Source organism: Narcine bancroftii, chromosome 3 (assembly GCF_036971445.1).
Source record: "Narcine bancroftii isolate sNarBan1 chromosome 3, sNarBan1.hap1, whole genome shotgun sequence".
Classification (NCBI taxonomy): Eukaryota; Metazoa; Chordata; class Chondrichthyes; order Torpediniformes; family Narcinidae; genus Narcine; species Narcine bancroftii.
Window position 1 is genome coordinate 30,054,989 of NC_091471.1, and position 25,938 is coordinate 30,080,926.

A 25,938-nucleotide genomic window follows, 5' to 3' on the forward strand; every position below is an offset into this window, starting at 1 on the left:
ATATTAAGAAAATAGATCGAGTGGACAGCCAACGCCTCCTTCCCTGGACACCACTGCTCAATACAAGACGTCATTGCTTTAAGGTAATGGGTAGAAAGTTCAAAAGAGATTTTTTTTTATCCAGAGAGTGGTTGATGCAAGGAATGCACTACCTGGGTCAATGGTGGAGTCAGGTACATTGGGGAAATTCAAGACACTACAAGACAAGCATATTGAAGAATTCAAAATGGAGGGTTATGTGGGAAGCAGGTTGGCACAACATTGTGGGCCAAAGAGCCTGTATTGTGCTATACTGTTCTATGCTCTATATCTTCACATTAACAATTGCTATAAAAACTGCTGATTTGTTGACTGACCTTTAAAAGTCTGTACAGGGCTCAGGACTAAAAATAACAGGCTTGCTGAAACCTGATCTTTAAAACATGACCTTATTATTGAAAATCATTTTTACTTTTTAATTAATATGCTAAAGTTCAACTATACAATTTCAGACAAGATTGGAGTTCTCTGCATGGGATTAATTGCAGTTTTGACAAGAAAAGTTTGTCAATCAGAAAGGTTTGTTAATAGCCAGATGGTGGAAATGTTGGTGGAGGAACACTTTGGAAAAATTATCATTATTGGGGGTAAAACAAATGTTGATCAGTGGAAGTCTCTAAAAAAACAATTAGTAGGAGTTCAAGGCGAATATGTTCCATGAAGGGTGGAGAACAAAAATGGCAAATTAGGGAACCTCGGATGACAAAGATTCCTGAGGACTGGACTAAAATGAAAACATATGGAGGTCATAGGCACCTGGGGGCAGAGGGAATTTCTTGAGGAATTTGGGTGGTGTAGCAGAGTCCTTGGGAAAGAAATTAGGATGTCACAAAGGGGCCATGAAATATTGCTGGTAAATAAAATGAAAAAGAATCCAAAACATCAGCAGCAGGAGATGGTCAAGGAGAAGGTGAGTCTCCTTGGAGACCAAAGAGGTAATATGGAACAATACACAAAAGTGCTGGACAAACTCAGCAGGTCACGTAGGATCCATAGGAAGTAAAAGTTAGTGAACATTTCTGTGTAGGGAGCCAGGTGATGCTGGTGATGTCCTAAATGAACATATTTCATCTGTATTCACATGGAAGATCATGAATTCTGGGAAGCGAACGTAGTTTTGGGTGGGAGGGTTAGCATAATGGTTAGTGCAACATTATGACAGCATCAATGACCCAAGTTCTAATCCACCACTGTCTATAAGGAGTTTGGTCGTGATCCCATGTTTACATAGAAACATAGAAGATAGGAGCAGGAGTAGGTCATTCGACCCTTCGAGCCTGCTCCGCCATTCAACGAGATCATGGCTGATCTTAAAGTTCAGTACCTCGTCCCCGCCTTCTCTCCGTAACCTTTAATACCCTTATACTGAAGAAATATATCTAATTCCTTCTTAAATATATTTAATGAACCTGCCTCTACTGCCCTCTGTGGCAATGAATTCCACAGATTCACCACCCTCTGGGTCAAGAAATTCCTCCTCATCTCGGTCCTAAATAGTTTGCCTATTATCCTCAAACCATGGCCCCGGGTTCTGGATTTTCCCATCATTGGAAACGTCCCATCTGCATCCATTCTGTCCAGTCCTGCCAGAATTTTATAGGTCTCTATGAGATCCCCTCTCAATCTTCTAAACTCCAGCGAGTACAATCCCAATTTGCACAATCTTTCCTCATAAGTCATTCCTGCTATTCCAGGTATCAGCCTGGTGAATCACCTCTGCACTCCCTCCATTGCAAGAACATCCTTCCTTAGATCAGGTGACCAAAACTGCACACAATACTCCAGGTGTGGTCTCACAGTTTCCTCTAGTTTCCTCCCAACCTTTAAAAACATACAGGGGTTGTAGCTTAATTGAGGTATTTGGGTGGCACTGGCTCCTTGCGGGAAGGGCCTGTTACTGTGCTGTACATCTAAATTTAATTTAATTTTTAAAAATAATTTATAATGTCAAGCAGGTCGGTATTAACCATATAACCATATAACAGTTTATGGCATAGAAACAGGCCATCTCGGCCCCACAGGTCCAGGCTGGTTCACTCAAACAACTCCTCTAGCTCCCCCCGCCTATTCTCCGCCCATAACCCTCTTCTTCTTTGGCTTGGCTTCGCGGACGAAGATTTAGCTGCAGGACGTCAGCTGCAGGCTCGTTGGTGGCTGACAAGTCCGATGCGGGACAGGCAGACACGGTTGCAGCGGTTGCAAGGGAAAATTGATGGGTTGGGGTTGGGTGTTGGGTTTTTCCTCCTTTGTCTTTTGTCTTTTGTCAGTGAGGTGGGCTCTGCGGTCTTCTTCAAAGGAGGTTGCTACCCGCCGAACTGTGAGGCGCCAAGATGCACGGTTTGAGGCGATCTTATCCATGTATATATCCAGCCTCCTCTTAAATTAAAGAATTGACTCTACTTCATTTCCTCCAGAAGATTATTCAATTCAGCCATCACTCTCTGAGTGAAGAAGCATCCTTTAATGCAGGGGTTCCCAACCTGGGGTACATTTGCACTTTTCAGGGGGTACATTGGGTCTGAGAGAATAACCACTACTGTACAATACATGGTGTTGTAATCTGCAGTCAGATTGCACAATGTTGTTTTTTATCCTTAATTTTTAGAGGTAGACAGGAACCAATAAAAATGCCCAAGGGGTACAGAGGAACAAAAAGGTTGAGAACCCCTGTTCTAATGTTTCTCCTAAAATTTTACCCCCTACCCTCAACTTGTGTCCTCTTGTTTCAACCTCCCCTGGTCTCAGGGTGAAGAGTCTAAGATTGAAGTATTTGATAACATGGGAGTAGAAGGGTTGATAAATCTCCAGGGCCACAAGAAATCTATCCCAGGTTGCTATGAGAGGCAAAGAAGAGATTGATGTGGCCCTGATAGAATTCTAGCATTTTTGTTGGAGACAGGTAAGATTCATGAGGACTGGAAAACTTCTAATCATAAAAACATAAGAAATAGGAGCAGGAGTTGGCATTTGTTGCTCATTGGACACCCACAACCTATTCCTTCGGATCAGCCATTTCAGTGTCTTGCAAAAGAAACTTGTCCCTTCAAGATTTTCCAGATGATAAGTTCTTTCTTTCAGGTCACCACAGAGTACCTTTTTGTTTCCCTTATTTCAAGTGAAACATTAGGCAGCCACTCCTCTTCACTTGTATGAACCACGAGGGCTTTGTCCAGGCTGAACTAACTACTCACGACCTGTCTTCAAAATGGGGTTTTCCACAAGCTTGCCAGCTTGTCCTGTTCCAGTCCCAGCTACTGCTGCTGAACTGTAGAACTGAATTCTCTCTCTCTCTCTCTCTCTCTCTCTCTCTCTCTCTCTCTCTCAGAGAAAACCACATGACCCTCTTAGAACAGCCAACTGCACTCAGACAGACTGTGGCTCCTGACTTAACCTTCTGAGTTCGTTGCTTTCCAAAACAAAAATCCATTACAGTTCTGACAGATGGAGTACAATGTTAGTAAGTGTAAGGTTATCCACTTTGGCATGAAAAATAAAAGAGCTGAATATTATTTAAAGGGTGAAAAACTACAGCATGCTGTTGTGCAGAGGGACTTGGGAGTGCTTGTGCATGAATCGCAAAACGTTAGGTTGCAGGTGCAGCAGGTTATTAAGAAGGCAAATGGAATGTTGGCCTTCATCGCTAGAGGAATTGAATTCAGGAGTAGGGAGGTAATGTTGCAACTGTATAAGGTACTGGTGAGACCGCACCTGGAGTACTGTGTCCAGTTCTGGTCTCCATATTTGAGGAAGGATATACTGGCTTTGGAGACGGTCCAGAGGAGGTTTATTAGGTTGATCCCTGGGATGAAGGGGTTGACTTATGATGAAAGATTAAATCGTCTAGGATTGTATTCGCTCGAGTTCAGAAGAATGAGAGGAGATCTTATAGAAACAATTAGGATTATGAAGGGCATGGATAGGATAGATGTAGGAAGGTTTTTTGAGGGGAAACTAAAACGAGAGGACACAGTCTCAAGATTCGGGGGAGTAGATTTAGGACAGAGATGAGGAAAAATAGTTTTTCCCAGAGAGTAGTGAATGTTTGGAATTCTCTAACCAGGGAAGTGGTTGAGGCTGCCTCATTAAACATATTTAAAATTCGGTTAGATCAATTTTTACATGATTAGAGGAATTAGGGGATATGGAGAGAAGGCAGGTAGGTGGAGTTAGGTCATAAATTCGATCAGCCATGATCGTACTGAATGGCGGAGCAGGCTCGATGGGCCATTTTTGGTCTACTCCTGTTCCTACTTCCTATGTTCCTATGTACTTGTGAACTCCTTTCTTCAAAGTTTTTGCAAAGTCACCCGGCGCCTGGGCGGTCTGGCTTGAGCAGAGCTCTGGCATTTTAAATGAGATCTGAAGTGTTTGTATGTGACCTACACTAAAACACCTGCCACAATTTATCTCCTTAAAACATATCCATATAAAATATAACATAATCTGTCACAGTCCCTTGATGGAGAAAGGGTTATTGTTAAAGCAACAGAGATTTTGGGTGTGGGGCATTGTTCTGAGGAGCTCCTACAGTGATGTCCTGGTCCTGAGAAGATGGGCTCTCAGAACCTACAGTTGCATAGACAAGTTTGACTCCAATACTATCTATAAATCAGTGATGTTACTATTGCTGTTGCCCAGATAATTGTCAATGATTAGTTGGAATAGAGGATGGAGATCAAGAATCTGGTTGTGTGGTGCAAGAACAACAATCGTGATCTCAACTAAGAAGCTTATTCCAGATTTGAGGAATAGGAAGCGAAGGAATCAAGGCCCATAGCCTTTCAAACCTTGCTGTCCAGAGCTTGTCAAAATATATTTCAAGTATGACAATTGTACCCTCCTCCACCAGTTGCTCTGATAGTTCATTCCACATACCCACCACTCTCTCTGTGAAAGGTTGCCCCATCCACCTCACACCTTCCATCTTGGCTCTCTAGATTTAGACTCCCCTACCCTGGTAAAAAAAAATCTGTGAACATTCACTGTATCCATGCCCTCGTCATTTTATTAATCCTCAGAAGATCACCCGTCAGCTTCCTTTGATCCACGGAAATCAGTCTCAACTGAACCACTCTCTCCTCGTGTCTCCAGCTCTCCAATCCCAGCAGCATCCTTTTGAATCTTTCCTGCACCCTCTCTATCTTTTTTTTAAACTTTATTTATTCATTCAAAAAACAAATAATATATGACATATACAACAATTAACCATAAACATGAATGTTACTTTTTATATATATAAAAAAAGAGAAAAGAAAAGAACCCCCCCCCCTTTAGCCAACTCTCCTAAGGAGAGCCATAAAGAAAGAAAACAGAAAAAGAAAAATTAAATATACACATTAAGATCTAATCAATATAAATAAATGTAAATATTCTGAATATAATGACCACTTATTAATAAAAAAATTATAATTATCACGTGAAACATATGTAATTTTTTCCATTATTAAACAATATTTCACCTCATTATGCCATCTATTAATATCAATCATATTTGTATCTTTCCACGTACTAGCAATACATTTTTTTGCTACAGATAAACCTAAATATACAAAAGCAAGGTGAAACTTATCTAATCCCAAGCCTTTCAAAGGTTGCAAACTACCCAATAAAAATACTGTTGGATCTAAAACTATTTTAATCTTATACAGATATTCTAAAAACGATTGAATTTTCTTTCAAAAAGATTGTATATGTATACATGACCAAACAGCATGAAAAAAAGTTCCAACCGTATCACCACATCTAAAATACAAGTCTGATTCATGAAAACCATACTTTTAAAATTTTTCAGGTGTTAAATATAATTGATGTAAAAAATTATAGTTAATCATTGCATAACATGCATTTATCAATCTAGTTACAGTATCATAACAGATATCTAACCAATCATCTTCGGAAAAAATAAAACCAGTATCCGCTTCCCATTTACTTTTAGATCTATCCCAACACTTTTTATCCATACCATCTTGTAATATTTGATACATAGATGAAATATAACCCTTCTCTGGTACCTTCATAAGAAAAGTCTCAAATTTAGTCATTTCAGGTAAAATCATATCTCTACCAAATATACATTTTACCAAAGATCGAATTTGATAATATAGAAACAAAGAATTCTTATCAATACCAAAACCTTCCCTCATCTGATTAAAAGATAAAAATTTACCCTCTTTAAAACAATCTCCCAAATTTTTCACACCTTTAAATCTCCAACGCAATAAACTTTGATTATGTATTGAAAAAGGAATAAGTTTATTATTATACAACGGAGTCAAGCCAATAATTTACCCCTAGAGCCTGTCATTTTATTTTTCTTTATCCATAACTTCATTAAATGTTTTAGTATAGGCACATTATATTGTTTTAACAAATTTATATTCCATCTGAACAAAAATTGATGTATTTCAAATTCAGAAATATTTGCCATCACAATTTTGGCCCAACTAGGAGGCCGTACCAAATCAATCAATGAACTAATAAATTTAAGTTGGGCTGCTTCATAATAATTTTGAAAATGTGGTAAACGTAATCCCCCTAACTAATATTTCCAATTTAATTTATTCAAAGCTACTCTCGAAAATTTACCTCTCCATAAAAACTCGCTAACCATTTTATTCAAATCTCGAAAAAAAATATTACCAAGTAAATACGGAATAGATTAAAACAAATATTATATATGCGGAAAGATATTCAGCTTAATTGTATTTATCCTACCCATGAAATTAATAGGTAAATCTTTCCATTTGATCAAATAGGTTTTAATTTTTTTCATTAACGGAACATAATTTAATTTATATAAAGAATGATAATTAACATTCAAAATTATATCCAAATATTTAATTCGATCAGTCCATTTCAAATTAATAATATTCTTATAAACTGAATAATCTCCTTCACTTACCGGTAATATTTCACTTTTTTCCCAATTAACTTTATATCCAAAAAGAAATCCATATTGCATCAAACACTCCTTCAAATGCAAAAGTGATTGAGCTGGATTTGTCAAGTACACCAATACATCATCAGCAGATAAATTAATTTTATACTCCTCGTCTAAAACTTTCATACCTTGTATCTGTGTATTCTGTCTTATCATTTGTGCTAAAGGTTCAATCACTAACGCAAACAAAGCCGGTGATAAAGGACAACCTTGACGAGTTAATTGAGATAGCTTAAAGGATTCCGAAATCAAACAATTCGCCAATACTCTAGCTACCGGTTTACTATATAGAGTCCTAATCCAACCAATAAAAAAAGGACCAAACTTGAATTTCTCCAAAACTTTAAACAAAAAGTTCCATTCAACTCTATCAAATGCCTTTTCTGCATCTAGAGATATCACCATCGGATGATCTAAAGATTGTCGAAATCTATTAATCAAACTAATATTACCATATAACCATATAACCACTTACAGCATAGAACAGGCCAGTTCGGCCCTACTAGTCCATGCTGTAACAAATCCCCACCCTCCTTGTCCCACTGACCAGCACTCGGTCCATACCCCTCTAGTCCTCTCCTATCCATGTAACTATCTAGTCTTTCCTTAAATGTAACCAATGATCCTGCCTCGACCACGCCTGTTGGAAGCTCATTCCACACCGCCACCACCCTTTGCGTAAAGAAATTTCCCCTCATGTTCCCCTTATAATTTTCCCCTTTCAATCTTAAACCATGCCCTCTAGTTTGAATCTCCCCCACTCTTAATTGAAAAAGCCCATCCACGTTTACTCTGTCTGTCCCTTTTAAAATCTTAAACACCTCTATCAAGTCCCCTCCCAATCTTCTACGCTCCAGAGAAAAAAGCCCCAGTCTGCACAACTTTTCCCTGTAACTCAAACCTTGAAATCCTGTCAACATTCTCGTGAACTTTCTCTGCACTCTCTCTATTTTGTTTATATTTTTCCTATAATTTGGTGACCAAAACTGTACACAATACTCTAAATTTGGCCTCACCAATGCCTTGTACAATTTCATCATAACCTCCCTACTCTTGAATTCAATACTCCGATTTATGAAGGCCAACATTCCAAATGCCTTCTTCACCACACCATCTACCTGAGTATCAGCCTTGAATCATGCGCAAAATGTTATCTGAAGCATATCTATTCTTTATAAAACCTGTTTGATCCATATGAATCAAATTAGGTAAACATTTAGCCAATCTATTCACTAATATTTTAGCTATTATTTTATAATCTACATATAACAACGAAATTGGTCTATATGAAGATACCTTCAAAGGATCTCTATCTTTTTTTGGAATTATTGTAATTAAAGCACTAGAACAAGACTCAGGTAATTCATAATGTTCTCCAACTTGATGTAATACATCCCCAAACACTGTAGATAAATCATCATAAAAAATTTTATAAAATTCAACCGAAAATCCATCATCACCAGGCAATTTACCGTTCGGCATTTCCATCATAGCCATTTTAATTTCTGAATCAGTAAATGGTTCTTCTAACTCCTGTATATCTGCATCCTCTAATATCGGTAAATTCAACTGTGATAAAAAAAGATCAATCGATCCAGTTTCTTGTTCTCCTTCAGATGTATATAACTTTTTATAAAATGAGTAAAATTCATCATTAATCTCATGAGGTTTATAAGTAATAAGGGAATTCCGACTAACAGCATTAATAGTCCTCAAAATCTGTTCTTTCTTTAATTGCCACGCCAGTACCTTATGTGCTTTCTCTCCCCATTCATAATACCTTTGCTTAGTCCTATTAATCACACATTCAAATTGATAAGATTGAAAAGTATTATATTCCAATTTCAACCTAGATAATTCTATTTTCTGATCTTCTGTAGCATCTTTCTGAAATTCCTTTTCAAACTCATCAATCTGTTTCTCTAATTCAAAACTCTGATTTAATCGATTCTTCTTTATTTTAGAAGTATAACTAATTATTTGTCCTCTCAAATAGGCTTTCATAGCATCCCATAATACAAACTTACTTTGAACAGAATTAGAATTTTGTTTAAAAAAAATTAATTTGTTTTTTTTAAAATCAATAAATTCCATATTTTTTAACAACATTGTATTAAACCTCCAACGATAGGCCATTTGGATTTTTTCAGAAGTTGCATATGTAAAATATAACAAAGAATTATCTGAAAGCACCCTATTTTTATATTCCGCTTGTTGTATTTTCCCTTGTAAATGTGCCGATACTAAAAAGAAGTCAATCCTTGAAAACGATTCATGTCTAGATGAATAAAAGGAGAAATCTTTCTCTGTCAGATTAAGACATCTCCAAATATCTACTAAATTAAGATCTTTCATCAACGCTTGAACCTGAACTGCCATCTTACATTTCTTAACTTTCTTCAGAGATTTATCTAATAAAGGTTTCAAAACACAATTAAAATCACCACCAACTAAAATATTATCATTAGCCTGACCCAAACATAAAAATGCATCTGAAATAAATATTTCATCATCTACATTTGGGGCATAAATATTAAGTAAAGTCTAAAATTCACTAAAAATCTTACAATTCAATTTAAGAAAACATCCTGCCTTTTCCTCCATTGATTGTAATTCAAAAGCTAAATTTTTATGTCTCAAGATTGTTAGCTCTAGAATTAAATGAGGAAGAATATACATGCCCAACCCAGTCCCTTTTTAATTTCATACTTTCCTTTACATTCAAATGTGTTTCTTGTAAAAAAAGCAACATCAATTTTCATTTTCTTAATATATGCCAAAACTCGCTTACGCTTAATCGGACTATTTAATCCTCGAACATTAAAAGTAGCAAACCTCAACTTTGACATACCTACTATTATTACTAAATACCAATAGTATCTTTATATGAAAACTCAAATCAACGTATATAGGCCCTCCAATAGGAAAAAAAATCACAAATTAAAAATTAACTAAAATGAAAATAAAAAAAATAAAGAAACCCCCCCCCTGCCAAAAAACTACCAAAAGGTAGTAATCCCCTAAGCAAAAATTGGGTGTGGGTTACCCACCAGTGGCTGATGACTAGTAAAGAACTTAGAGCAAATCTCTCCCTCCCCAGCCAAACAATCAATAACATCAAAATATCATAATAACAAAAAAAAGAGTAAAAAAAATTCTTCTTTTCATCCAAGAGATTCCAATCTTGAAGATCCCATTTCAGAAGAAGTTGGACTCTTTCCATTCCCCTTTTTCCCATTTTTGCCATTTCTTCCATTTCCAGAACAACCAGATTTTTCTTTAGGAGATAATGGTGGACTACGTCTTTGTCCTCTTATATCTGGCAATGAATCAGCAAAAATCATTGCTTCACGATCATTCTCAAAAAAACGAAATTAATAGTCTCCATAAAACACCTTCAACATTGCAGGGTAGCGAAAAGTAGACTTATAACCCTTACGCCACAAAACTTCTTTAACTGGATTAAATCAACATCAATGTTGAATGACCTCTTGACTCAAATCAGGATAAAAAAAAACTCTGCTATTCTGAATCAATAACAGAGTTTGTCGTTGTCTCGCATTTTGCACTGTCAGTCGAAGTATTGCTTCTCTGTCCAAATAATTCAAACATCGAATTATTACCGGTCTTGGAGGTTGACCAGCTGAGGGTGTTCTTCTTAGAGCTCTATAGGCTCTTTCCAGTACCAATCCCCCAGAAAAAAAATCTTGCCCTAATACTTGCGGGATCCAGTCTTTAAAGAAACGAAGAGGATCTTGTCTTCTATACCTTCTGGCAAACCAACAATTTTCACATTATTCCTTCTGCTTTGATTCTCCAAGTAGTCTATTTTCCTCTCTAGCTCCTTCTCGCATTCTCCCAATTCTATGACTGATTTTTCAACCTTCAGCACTTTTTCTGTGTTAGAAGCCACTTGTTGTTTACAGTCCAAAAAGGCATTCTGAATTTTAAAAAATTCTTCAGAAGATGCACCCACATGTGTCTTAACCATATTTCATTCTGAACTTATACCAGCATTCATTTGAGCCATTTCATTCATTTGAGATGTCAAAGGTTTAATAACAGCTTGAACAATATCATTTAATTGCATACACTGTTGGTCAGAAAAGCTCAGCCCTGCTCTCTCTGATGTCGTGACAGAACAAGGTAACTGCAGCTCCTGCTGCAACTCAACAGAAGGCATTTTAAAAGTTTTACTGTGAGTCTGGACTCCCAGTGACTTCCTCAAGGAGTTGCCGCTGGTCTCCCCCCACATCTCGTTGCTTTTTCATGAAATCATGAAGAAAAGCAATTTCTTCAGATTGAGGTGCTTCCTGATGCATTTCCAACAATGGAGTCGTCTTCCTGTGTGCTCCCTCTGTTGAAATCAAAAGGCTTCCCAAATCAGGGTCCACTTCTTGGGAACACGCACCTTCTTCCAGAGAATGAGTAATTCCAGTGCCATCCTTCACTTGGTGAGTAATAGATTTTTTTTTCAACTCCCAAAGGCAGTCTTTGAGGTTTAGACACTGAAGAGATTAAGCCTGAGGCTGTATCAAGTCGTCTAGGCCCCAAATCTTCAGCACTTCGAAAATGTAACTTCTTATGCACTTGAGGTTTAATCTTTTTACCATTAGTGGCCATAATAATTCCTTGATACTTTAAACTAAAATTTAAAAAGTGTAAACTTGAAAACAAAGAGTTAAAAAACAGGTACTTAAAAGTCTGGCCAAAGAGGTCGCGATTGCACGTCTAGACTCTACGCCATCTTGCCACGCCCCCCCCTCTCTATCTTAATCAGATCCTTCCTGTAGTCTGGTGACCAGAACTGCACATAATAATTCAGGTACAACCAATTTATCTGCAACATGACACTGACCTGCTGAGGTTCTCCAGAAAATTTGCACTGTCCACAATTTCTCATCCAGATCATTCATGACAATATTAATGAGTTTGTTGTAATATGTACACATAAACAACGGTCACATGGACAAACATTCTTACTTGCTGCTGTCAAAATGGTACTTCATTTTAAAAAACTGCAAGATTATTCATTAAATTACATTTAAAAGTGATAATAAATGGAAAAGATAGGTAGATAATATTTTCAGTTACCATCGTGCAAGAAGCAAAAGACAGTGTTGAAATAGAGCAGACAGACCTCTTCGGAATCAGAATATATTTTCATGAACAAGTCATGAAATTGTGATGTCTGAGCAATTTAGTATCAGTTTCCCAGGGGGAGGTTGAAGAGCCTGATATCCTTTGGAAAGAAACAGTTCCTGTAGTTACCATATTTGGAATATATGCATTTAGATGGACTTTGATTTATTATATATTCTTAGTTTCTGTTCATATGTTTTTGGCTTTCCTTAAGAGAGCTGGCTGATGGGGTGGGAGGGTGGTGGGGATTTTAATTTTTTTAATGTTTCATTTTTCTTTTTTTCTTACTTTTTTTTTTATATATACTTGTATAAAAGTGTCTTTACGGAATGTATGCTGTATTATTACTAATGATTTTTCAAATAAATAAAGTTGATTTTTAAAAAAGGAAAGAAACAGTTCCTGAACCTAAAGGTGCTGGACTTCAGAACTTTATCCTGAATGTGAAGAGGTTGTGACCAGGGTGATGGGAGCCCTTTATGAAGCTTGTTGCCTTCCTGAGACAGCGTCTCACTTACATGCCTATAGTGGATGGGAAGTCAGAGCCTGTGATGGACTTGGCTACCTTCTGCAGACCTCTGTGTTCCTGGCCATTTGAATTAATAAACAAGGCTGTGATGCCACCAGTCAGTATACTTTCCGCAGTGTACCTGTAAAGTTTGAAGGTAGAGGCCTTCTTCATGGTTGCCTTGATCAGCTAGCTCCAGGAAATATAGACTTACAGGAACTTGAAGATGTTAACTCTTTCCACCTGTATCGCATTAATGCAGACAGGTGTGTGATCGCTCGCTCGGCCTCCCCTTCCTAAAATCAACAATCAGCTCCTTGATCTTGGTGACATTGAGAGTAAGATTCTGGCATCACTCAACCAGGTTCTCGATCTCCATCCTGCATTGCGTCTCATCTTTTCCAGTTATTCAGCCAAAAATGGTGGTGTCGTCAGCGAACATACACTGTACAACTCCAATGTTCCAAAATCGGAATTTTGGAAAAGCTCTGAATAGAATTTGAGTTTTTGGTGTTGGGTTTATCTTATTTTGTTCAGGTTGTTTTTTTGGGTGAGAATGAAACATTATTTCATGCTTTCAAAAGCCTTCCCTTGTTGTTTGTTGTTGTTTAAACCCTGTTACAAGTGATTTGCTGTTGCTACTGGGCTGTTTTTAGAAAATGACCAGTTGTCAGAAAATATTGTTTATCCGAAATATACCCAGTCTTGACCACTTTGGACAATACTGTACATTGCGTTGGAGCCGAACTTGGCTACGCAGTTATGAGTGTACGTCGAATAGAGCAGGGGCCGTAGCACTCAGCCTTGGATATCTGTGTTGATGGTTAGTGCGTATCCACTGATTAAGGTCTGCTAATGAGGAAGTTAAGGATCTATTTGCAGATGGATAAAGGGAGTTCTAAATCCTTTAGTTTGTTCAAATGTTGAGCTGCTATGATGGTGTTGGATGTGGACTTTAGTCAATGAACAACAACCTGATGTCAGTATTTAACTCTTTTTAAATTTAGACTACAGCTAGTTGGTTTAGGTGACAGGCTCCATAATCCTGTGCTGCCAAATTACATTCAATTGACCTACAATGGTTTTGAATGGTGGGAGGAAACAAGAGTGCCCAGAGGAAACCCACGTAGACATGAGGAGAACATACAAACTCCTTACAGAGAGCACTGGATTCGAACCCCAATCGCTGGCGTTGTAACAGCATTGCGCCAACCACTATGCTAAACGTGTGCTGTGTTCTTGTGGTTAAGTGGATCAAAGGCAAAATGGAGGGCCACCAAGGTGATGTCTACCATTGACCTGCTGTGATAATAAAATGAATTAAAGTGGGTTCATGTCCTATCTGAGATGGGAGCTGATCTGGTCTTTAACTAATCCCTCAAAGTACTTCATCAAAGTAGATGCATATGCCTCTGGAGGATAGTTGATGAAGCATGTCACCGTGCTCTTTTTGGGCACTGGAGTAGTGGACGTCCTTTTGAAGCAGGTGAGGACCTCTGACCATTGTAGCAAGAGGTCTGCAGAAACTACAGCTAGTTGGTTTAGATGTTAAATACACAGTTAAGAGCACCATCTCCTTTTACAGGATTTACCCTCCTTAACATTCTGGTCATGTCAGCCTCAGAAACAGGGAGCATTATGTCGCTGGGGGTGTGGGAGCTCATGAAGATGGCACCAGTGTTCTCCCTACTCTACTAGTTTGACTAGTTTACTGAAGAATTAATCAGTAATATATTAATCACATCTGCCTTCAGCAAATGTGAAGGTTCAACACCCAAAAGTCAAAGGCATGAGAGAAATGCATGAATTAATGCTGTCTTGGTACAAGAAAAACAACTAAATATTGCTTAATTGACAAGCTATGTCTTAATTCTCCTTAATCAATCCCTTAATGGGGTCTTCTAAGTTCCCAGCATTTGCACTATTGCAGTTGGGTTTACAAGATTGTAATTTTAGATAACTAAACATCATGAAGATCCTGGAGAGAGGCATGTGCTTCCACCAGATGTTGAGGGTAGTGTAACAAAACTGGGAGTCAGAGCTCTGAGGAACTTGATGCAAAACAAGCAACTGTATCGTTGCTGCATTTCCAGTGAGGATATTGTTGTCAACCATTTCCTTTCAATGCTGACATCCACTCCCCTTTCCTCGTGCCTTTCTCTACAATTTACAAAATACAACAAGCTCAACTCAAATAAAATAAGGTCTTGAACATATCTGATTTCTATAACCTTCTCTGTTTAGGGCCTTTCCCCAACCTGGATGAACAATAAAATCCAGAACTTGGTGAAAGCCAGATCATAGGCATTTAAGACCAGAGACTTAGATCACTACAGAAGGAGCAGGTATGACCTGCGGAAAGCCATCTCCCAAGCGAAGTGGAGTATCTGGACAAAAATGAAATCAATGAAGGATCCCAACAGCTGTGGCAGGGCCTAAATGATAGAACCTATTACAAATCAAATCTGGTGCAGCATAAGACAGCAAATCTTCAATCTCAGATGAACTGAATGCCTTCTAAGCCTGATTTGACCACAAGAACAAGGAAACAACCTCATGCTCCCTGATGATCTTCTCTCTGTATCTAGAAATGACATGTGGGCTGCCTTCAGGAGTGTGAATCCAAGATAAGCATTTTGTCTGGACCAGTGATTCACAGCCTTTTTCTTTCCACTCACATACCACTTTAAGTATTCCCTATGCCATAGGTGCTCTGTGATTAGTAAGGGATTGTATGTGGGTGGAAAAAAAGTTTGAAAACCACTGTTTTAAACATCCCTAATTGACTCGTTATGTGCACAATTTCATGATTCCAAAGGAAATGGGCCGATGACAATTTTTATCAAGCCAGTAACAATTAGGTCCAGAGCAGTGATTTTTCACCCTTCTCTTTCCACTCACAGACCGCCTTAAGCAAACCCTTACCAATCACAGAGCACCGCTGGTATAGGGAATACTGAAAGTGATCTGCGAGTGGAAAGAAAAAGATTGAGAACCACTGGTCTGGATGGAGAACCTGACTGAGTATCAAAAACTTGTGCTGACTAACCTGCCAGTGTATTCATGAATATCTTCAACATCTCACTCCAGCAGGGCATGGTACCTTCCTGTTTCAAACAGGCATCAATCATAATGTTTCCCAAGAAGAGTGTGGTAATGTGCCTAAATGACAATTGAACAGTGGCACTCCCTTCAACAGTAATGAAGTGTTTTGAAAGCCTGGTGTTGAAGCATATCAGCTCTTGTCTGAGCAGTAACATGGATCAGTTCCATTTCACTTATCATAGCAACAGGTCTATGGTGATGCCATCTCAATGGCTCTATATAAAGCCCTGGACCACCTGAAGAGCAAGGATGCATACATCAGGATTTTCTTTGTCAACTGCAGATCAGCACTCAACATCATCACCCCCTCAAAACTGATCAGCAAACTCCAAGACCTAGGAGTGAACACCCAACTGTCCTTGGATCATGGATTTCCTCATCCCCAGATAACAATGAGTAAGAACATCTTCTCCAATTACTTAATCAGTACTGGAGCCTCCCACTCTTCTCACTGTACAGCTATGACTTTGTGGATTAGTACAACACACCATGTCCAAACCACGACAGTGGGTTGTATAAAAAGGGGCAATGAGTCAGCATACAAGAGTGAGTTGAAAACTTGGCTGAATGATGCCCCAACAACAACCTTCCACTCAATGTCACCAAAACCAAGGAGCTGAATATTGACTTCAGGAAGGGAAAACAAGAGGTTTTCGATCCTGTGATCATTGAGGGATCAGAGGAGGAGTGGGTGAGAAAATTTAATTTCTTGGGATCACTATCTCAGAGGACCTTCTGTGAACCCAACACACTAACGGCGTTGTGAAGAAAGCACGTCCAGTGCCTCTACTTTCTCAGGAGTTTGCGGAGGTTTGGCATGACATCGGAAATCCTGTCGAATTTCTACTTATGTGTGGTGGAACATGTGCTGACTGGCTGCATCACGGTTCCATATGGGGGCACCAATACCTCTGAGCAGAAAGCGATGCAAAAGGTAATGGACACAGTCCAGGGCATCACAGGCAAATCTCTTGCCACCATTGAGAAGATCTACAGGGAATGGTGCTGTCAGACAGCAGCAGCAATTATCAAGGTTCCACTCCACCCAACAAGACACTCGGTCCTTGTGCAACCATCAGGAAAGAGGTATAGACACCATAAGACTCATAACACCAGGTTCAGAAACAGCTGGTACCCCTCTACCATCAGACTCCTCATAATCAATCAGGGCCTCATTTAAGGACTCTTACTATTGAACTTTATTTTTTTTCTTTCTCTGTATTCCACAATCAGTTTGTTTATATTTCTTTATATGTTCATATGTGTACATTGAGTACAGGCTTTATGTACTACTAATAAGTGGTCATTCTGCCTCGCCCACAGGAAAAAGAATCTCAGGCTTGTATGTGATATCATGTTACTTACTGCAGCCCAACAAAATGTAATGAACTCAGAGGACCCCAAAACCCAGCACCAATAGATGTTCCCCAAGACAAATAGTTACTTAAGCAAAATATGCTTTTAATTATCTTTAAATATGAAAACAGAATCACACTTTAACTTATCACTATTGACTTAACTAACCTAACTTAACCCCCTTCTAATTCTTAGTGCACGTGTATGTAATGTCTGTGTAAGTTCAGAAAACTTCTTTGATTCACAGTCCAATCTCACTTTTCATTCCTCCAAGTTCACTGGTTGCAGGCAATTCTTATACTATGCACAGAATTTAAAATTTATGAATTTCACCAGGCTTTGGTGCTTGAAAGGTAAATGGTTACCGCTCAGGAAGGTTCTTGTCGGTTTTCAGAGAGAGATTTGTTGTTTGCTGGACACCCACAACTGATTCTTTTTAATCAGCCACTTCAGTGTCTTGCCAAAGAAACTTGTCCCCTCAGGGTTCTCTGGATAATAACCTCTTTCTTTCAGGTCACCACAGAGTTCCTTTTTGTTTCTCTCATTTTAAGTGAAACATTAGACAGCCAGTCCTCTCCTCTTGCATGAACCACAAGGGCTTAGACCAGGCTGAACTAAATACTCACAACCTGTCTTCCAAATGGGGTTTTCCACAAGCTTGCCAGCTTGTCCTGTTCCAGTTGCTGCTGCTGACTGTAGAACTGATCTCTGTCTCTCTGTCTCTCTGTCCCTCTCACAGAGAAAAATCCTGTTTGACTCTAACTGCTTTAAAAACCACATGACCCTCCTAGAACAGCAAGTTCCACTCCAGACGGTCTGTGGCTCTGACAAGTTCTTTCATCTGTTGCCTTTTCGTAAACACCAATCCATTAGTGAAGTATTTTGGGCACACTCCAAAGCTTTTGCAAAGGCTCTGGGCACTGACATGTCTAGCATGAGCAGAGCTCCAGTATTTTAAATAAGATCTGCTTTAAAATGTTTGTATGTGACTTACTCTAAAAAACCTGCCCCAGTTTATCACCCAAAAACGTATCTATATACAATCCAAACACAACATAATCTGTCAGAATATACACCAATTATGATAGTACACATTAACTTACCTCCATACAGAAAGGCCGAAAGGATAGATAGATAAATAAATATTCGGTGATACCTCGTACAAAAAGTTGATATGTACTCGAGCTGGCAGAGTCCGCAAGCATCGAATCCATGCTGCTGAAGACCCAACTGTGCTGGGTGGGTCACTTCTCCAGAATGGAGGACCATCGCCTTCCCATGATCGTATTCTATGGCGAGCTCTCCACTGGCCACCGAGACAGAGGTACACCAAAGAAGAGGTACAAGGACTGCTTAAAGAAATCTCTTGGTGCCTGCCATATTGACCACCGCCAGTGGGCTGATATCGCCTCCAACCGTGCATCTTGGCACCTCACAGTTCGGCGGGCAGCAACCTCCTTTGAAGAAGACCACAGAACCCACCTCACTGACAAAAGACAAAGGAGGAAAAACCCAACACCCAACCCCAACCAACCAATTTTTCCTTGCAACCACTGCAACCGTGCCTGCCTGTCCTGCATCAGACTTGTCAGTCACCAACGAGCCTGCAGCAGACGTGGACATACCCCTCCATAAATCTTCGTCTGCGAAGCCAAGCCAAAGAAAAAGAAAGCAGAAAAAAAGAAAATAGATTATGGTTAGGGTAGTAACGGGAGGTTCAAATCCTGATGGGCATTGGATAAAAACTGTACTTGAACCCATTGTTGTTTTACCTTTTGCCCAAAAAGGTTGTGACCAGGGCAATGAGGTCCTTTATGATGCTGCCTGCCTTCTAAAGGGCGCACCTCACATAGATGTCTTCAATGGAAGGGAGGTCAGAGCCTGTGATTGACTTAGCTAGGTTTGCTACTTTCTGCATAAAGCAGTAGGCACTTAAATCGCTGAGGCAAGGAAGACTATGGGACAGGTACTGGAGGATGGGATTATGACAATGGGTTCAAAGGTTCCTTTTATTGTCATTTAATAATACATTGAAATGTAATATACATATATACTTCAGCTTTTGTCTGGTATAAGGCAAACAAGGAGTCACCATGAGCATTGCCTGGTTCCCCTAACAATAGGAGAAAGAGAGAGTCCATTCAGTGACATTGAGTGACCATGGATTCTCGTCCAGTGCTGCCGCAACCTCTGTAGCCATATGGTCTACGGTTCAAACCATCAGCAACCTGAGCTCCAGATCCAAACTCCCACGCAATCAGGAAGCCTTCCTGAGTCCCTCCTGAAGCTCTTCCTGCCCTCAGCACCCTTGCGAATCTCGGTTCCGATACCTCGTTCCCACGAGCCAGTCTTCAGCAGCCTGCAGCCTGTGTGGATCCTTTGACCGCAGGTTACCAGCAGCCCGCAGCCTGTGTGTGTTCTTCAGCCTCTGAGCCCCTTGCTGAGTCGCTGATCTGATCACCATCCTGTAGGACAATCTCCATGCTCACTTCCCATTGGTTGGTGTGGATGTGGTGGGCTGAGTAGCCTGTATACATGCTGTGTGATTCTCTGACTCCATCATAATTAAAGTGTTTGTTAAAAGCACAAGCTAATTTCAGTGCTCAATATGAATAATCCAGAATGTTTTAAACTCTTTTCTCAGCAGTAGAAAATTATCAAAACCAAGGCATTCATTACCAAAATCATAATTTGTTGGAGGTTGTAGAGGTAATCCTGCTATAAATTGATTAACTATACTATTTAATTTTATGTATTTTTTAAATTTTAAAAATACAGTACTGAACAGAGAAGGTTTATAAGGTTATCTGGATTACAAAGAGAGATTAAGGAGACTGGGACTTTGTTCATTGGAACGTAGACGACTGAGAGGTAACTTAATAGAGGTATTTAAAATTATGAAAGGAATAGATAGACTAGACTCCCCTGAGGGCAGAGGAGGTTGGAACAAAAGGGCATGAGTTAAGTGTAAGGGGGCAAAACTTTAGGAGAAATATTAGATGTTGCCTTTTCACTCAGCGAGTGATGGCAGAATGGAATGATCTTTCAAATGAGATAGTTGTGGCAGGGTCCCTTCTGTTTTTTAACATATGGAGGGTTATGCGCGGACAGCAGGAGGGTTGAGCTAGTGGAGTTGTTCTAGTGAACCAGTGCAGACTCGAAGGGCCGACATGGCCTGTTTTCACTCCGTAAACAGTTTTAAAAAAACAGGCCTATTTGCCTATGGGCCTGCGTCACCCAAATATATGCATGCATGTGACCAATGGAACATAGGAGAAAACTAGTACACCCAAAGAAAATCCACACAGACATGGGGAGAACATACAAGCTCATTGCAGACAGCGCTGTATTGGAGCCCGGGTCATTGGTGGTGTAATGATGTTGTACAAAGGTAACCATGCTCCCAAAACTTTATTTCTGCATAGTTTTAATAAAAATAAAATAAAGGAGGAAAATAGATATCATTATTTCTAATTAGGAGTGACATAAATTACATTTTACAAAACTATCACACGGAGAATAAAAATGAAGAATTTGTTCAAGAAATTCAGGAAAGAACACACTGGAGCATACACGCTATGTGAGCGTGGAGAAAAACGAGACTGATTTATTGCTCTGGCCATCGTGCTTATATGGCTCTCTGGCACCAATGTCAGGGCCCTGCGTCATTGGAGCCCTGGCCTGGGATTGGCCGGCATTCCTGTCTGAGTTCCCTATCTTCCCACTGTGCAGAGGACACCTGGGATGACAGCTGGTGTCAGCCACAGGTCCGCATGGTCACCGTGCTCGTCGGCCATTTTGCGGGCTGGTCTGTGTCTCTGCTCACAACGCAATGAAAAACCATCTGACAATTATGCTAAACATAGCTCCACACTGATTATGGTAACAAATGATGCTCATTTTGGAATTTTGTATTCAGAATTGCACAAAATCAGAGAAGGTACAACTTCAAATAGAAGAATTATATATTATTGACCAATAATGAATGATACAATAACATGCGCTGCCACACATTAGAGAAATATTTTATATTCCACATAGACAATATGAAACTCTGAGTTGTGACAGCAGCATGGCATTGAGGAGGGAAAAGAAAATGTTGAAACGTCTAGGCAGGTTCTTTTTGTGTGCCCTCTGATCATCCAATTCATCTGATCTTCTAGGTTACGTGCTGCAATAAGAACACACTGCATATACCTTCAAAATTAAAGCCAAAGCTCGAAATAAAAAAGACTTTATTCCAAATCTTGTTGGAAAGGCAATGTTTTCAGGTATGGAGGAATATCTAAATAATTCTCCAATACATTTGTGCATTGTTCAATAAATAAAATAATCAATGAGCAAGGGCAAAAGTTCTAACTGAAAGTAGATTTCTTCTGAATGGTCTTCAAACATATTATATTGATTCTGCTATCTGCTACACCTGGTTTTTTTTTAAGATTATATACAATTGCAGAGAGCTTACAAGATAATCTGTACAATGCTGCTATTTATTTTGTTGAAACATTTTAAGTCCATTCTCCGTGACACTATAACCATTGATGATAATATATGGTTCCAACAAGATGGAATCAAGGCAACATAAAGGAATTTGATGAACTTCCAGTGATAGTACAGATTCTATCACCAATGTGTACCTATGTACAGATGTTAGTGTAGGATGACTGTGATTGGCTGAGAGTGTAGCTACACCTACTGGCAGGTCTTAAAGGATTGCTCCTAGCCAGACCAGGTCATTCTGGACTGGTCGATTTACTTGTGATATGCTCCAGTCTTTTAGTTAATAAAAGCCTTGGTTTGGATCAGCAAGTCTTTGGTTCTTTTGACGCGCTCTGCATTCCCTAAGCACAAATACTGGAAGAACAGCTTCTGAAAGCCTATCCTCCAAACAGGGTGTGTGTAGTGAAGCAACTAAATGGACAGCTGCCTGTACTTACAACTCCCTGCCTTTTCACAATCCAGGACAACAGATGTTACCAAATATAGCCAACTCCACGGCAAATGCGGGAAAGAACATTTGTGGCTCAGAAGCCCTAAACTGAATGCTATTAACATTTGGAGGTATTGGACCGTGAAAGTCCCACAAACCCACAAACAGCCTGCAGACAAACATAACAACAAAAGAGTGCTGTCGACTTTTCAAGATATTCCCAGTTGCTTCACATGATTCATTCCAACCAAAATTTAAAATCATACCACATCGTCGACAGATGACCAAAAGCAAACTGCTTTCTGTCCAAATTGAGATTCTTTTTGGAAAATCAAACCGTCATAATTCATCTTGTTATTGGGAGTTCAACTTGACACTCAAAGTCAAAACGATCATAGGTACCATAGGGATGCGGCTGTTGTAAGTTACAGTTGTATCACGCTGTCCAAGGTTCTATCCTGACTTCTAGTGGTCTCAGTTTGGAGAGTGACGAAACTCACAACTCTCATTCGTCAATGGCAGCCACCCTCTCTACAGATTTAAGTTCATGCTCCATTTATATAAACTTCAGAAAAATACAACTACTCTGTTGGCACAAATTACTTGGATAAATAAGTTTTTAATAACTAAAGTATCAAGAGTATTAGAGTTGCAATTCGTTTAATCGAATAGTCATTTGTGAAACTCATGTTTGAAGATATTTGATGGTTTAAAGATGCACTTGCCCACTCTATGGAAAATGAACTTTTCTTTATCATTATTTGAATTTTAAAACTCTATTCTGCTCAAAACTTTGCAATTATGTGTATTAACAACTCATTTGATGCAAATGTGTAAGATCCATACCCATATATTTCTGGTCCAAAAGTTACAAGGCTTAACAAACAAATTATTTTTGTGCATTGCATAATTTTGATTAGTGTAGCTTCCAACCTTCAAACATTCGATCTAGACGCAGTCGCTTTACTTTATATTTGTCCATGCGAGACCAAGGTCAAGGTCAGAGGTTATCACCACTCCTGCTGCTGCAGTACTCCAAGGGAAAAATACACATCCAATCGATATTATGCCCTTGTTATCGAGAGCTCTTCCTGACCTGGTGAGAAAAGAAAATGCATTTTTTCCAGTTGATTTTAGAATTCATCAATCTATATAGATTTGTCATATCTCCTCCTTTTATTTATAAATATATCTCGTCAAGGTAAGAAGCTGGTTGATGAATGACACTGGACAACAATTTTTTTGAAAAGGTTTGGTTCATGAAAAAAAATTGGGGATTATGATAAACAACTTCAAGCTGAACACAAAGATAATTTCAGATTTGCTGTATCATGTAGGAAGTTGAAGAAATATTAAAATAACTTTTATTGAATTTAGCATGTTTAATTTCGAGTACCTCTGAGCCAAGCTCTCAGGTTGACTGCATGTTGCACAACAAATGTGAGGAGCTCAGGGTTTGTCTGGGTCACCAATTTTACGACTGATCTAGAGCTCATTGGCTTTCTTAATAAATGCAGCCATGCTGCGTCTCTGAGCCTTAAGCGTATACACGCCACAAATTAAACATAATGTAAAGCAGCTGTTGCAACATCAATGAGACATTTCTGCTGCATTGAATCTTCCTGAAGAAAATAAATGCTATTGTTAAGCATACTCACTATGCTTTTTCTTGAAGAACATGTGTATCAGCATGCGTTCAATCTATAATCAATGTAATGCACAGCATCTGTATATGTGAGCTGCTTTTATAGCCTGTCTGCATCTAACCTGACAAAGCAGACCCGGGTGTAGGGCATGCCCAGACATGCTTGGACTGAACAAAACAGTTTGCTTTAAACATAGAAACATAGAAACAAAGAAGATAGGAGCAGGAGTAGGTCATTCGACCCTTCGAGCCTGCTCCGCCATTCAACGAGATCATGGCTGATCTTAAAGTTCAGTACCCCGTCCCCGCCTTCTCTCCGTAACCTTTAATACCCTTATACTGAAGAAATATATCTAATTCCCTCTTAAATATATTTAATGAACCTGCCTCTACTGCCCTCTGTGGCAATGAATTCCACAGATTCACCACCCTCTTGGTCAAGAAATTCCTCCTCATCTCGGTCCTATTATCCTCAAACCATGGCCCCGGGTTCTGGATTTTCCCATCATTGGAAATATCCCATCTGCATCCATTCTGTCCAGTCCTGCCAGAATTTTATATGTCTCTATGAGATCTCCTCTCAATCTTCTAAACTCCAGCGAGTACAATCCCAATTTGCGCAATCTTTCATCATCAGTCATTCCTGCCATTCCAGGTATCAGCCTGGTGAATCGCCTCTGCACTCCCTCCATTGCAAGAACATCCTTCCTTAGATAAGGTGACCAAAACTGCACACAATACTCCAGGTGGGGTCTCATCAAGGGCCTGTACAGCTGCAGTAAGGTATCCTTGTTCCTAGACTCAAACCCTCTTGATATGAAGGCCAACATCACATTTGCCTTTTTAACCGCCTGCTGTACCTGCATGCTCGCCTTCAGAGACTGGTGTACAAGTACCCCTAGGTCTCTCTGCACTTCCCCATCTCTTAATCTATTGCCATTCAAATAGTAATCTGCCCTCCGGTTTGTATTACCAAAGTGGATAACCTCACATTTATCCACATTGTAGTGCATTTGCCATGAATCTGCCCAGTCCCTCAATTTATCCAAATCACACTGGAGCTTCCTGACCCCCTCTTCCGTGCACACAACCCCTCCTAGCTTAGTGTCATCTGCAAATTTGGAGATATTGCATCCAATCCCCTCATCCAGATCATTAATGTAAATTGTGAACAACTGGGGACCCAGTACAGATCCCTGTGGCACCCCATTGGTCACCGCCTGCCACTCAGAAAACAAGCCATTTATCCCAACTCTCTATCTTCTACCTGCCAGCCAGTTCTCAATCCACATCAATACTTTGCCCCCAATCCCATGAGCCTTGATTTTGTAAGCCAGTCATTTATGCGGGATCTTATCGAAGGCCTTTTGGAAGTCCAGGTACACCACATCCACTGGCTCTACCCCATCTATTTTACCTGTCACCATCTCAAAGAATTCCAATAGATTTGTCAAGCACGATTTACCTTTTGTAAATCCATGTTGATTCCATCTGATCCCTTCTCTGCTAGTCATATGCTCCGCTATTACATCCTTAATAATGGATTCCATCATTTTGCCCACTACTGATGTAAGGCTCACTGGTCTATAATTCCCCGCTTTTTCTCTACCCCCATTTTTAAATAGTGGGGTAACATTAGCTACCCTCCAATCCATGGGTACTGATCCTGAGTCTATCGAGTTCTGGAAAATAATTCTTAAAGCATCTGCTATCTGAATGGCCACTTCTTTAAGTACCCTAGGATGTAGATTATCAGGCCCTTGGGATTTATCTGCCTTCAATCCCATCAATTTCCCCAAGACCATGTCCTTAGAGATACTGATTTCTTTCAGTTCCTCCCTTGAATTAGTCTCTATGTTTCCCAACATCCTTGGGAGGTTATTTGTATCCTCTCTTGTAAAAACAGAACTAAAGTAAGAATTTAATTGGTCTGCCATTTCCTTATTCCCCATTATATATTCCCCTGATTCCGACTGCAAGGGACCTACTCTGGATTTCACCAATCTTTTCCTCTTGACATATTTATAAAAGCTTTTGCAGTCAGTTTTTATATTTGCCGCAAGCTTACTTTCGTAATTTATTTTTGCTCTCTTGATTAATCCCTTTGTCCTCCTTTGGTGCATCTTGAACTGCTCCCAGTCTTCGGTTGTGGTACTTTTTTTGGCCAATTGATATGCTCTCTCTTTGGACCCAATGCTGTCTCTAATTTCCCTTGTTATCCACGGTTGAGTCACCTTTTTTGGTTTATTTTTATTCCAAACTGGTATAAACGA

At 39.4% G+C, this 25,938-nt stretch overlaps 1 protein-coding gene across 8 annotated transcripts in view; it reads right to left on the reverse strand.

The window, feature by feature from the left end:
* The window catches only part of ctbp1 (C-terminal binding protein 1), a 424,680-nt gene that overhangs the window by 348,846 nt on the left and 49,896 nt on the right, over window positions 1–25,938 (reverse strand). For all 8 annotated transcript variants that reach the window (XM_069923684.1, XM_069923686.1, XM_069923693.1 and 5 more), the window contains exon 2: window positions 22,954–23,116. In XM_069923684.1, the coding sequence (XP_069779785.1) occupies window positions 22,954–23,002 (49 nt within the window). In that variant the 5' untranslated portion in view covers window positions 23,003–23,116. The remainder of the gene's footprint in view (window positions 1–22,953; window positions 23,117–25,938) is intronic.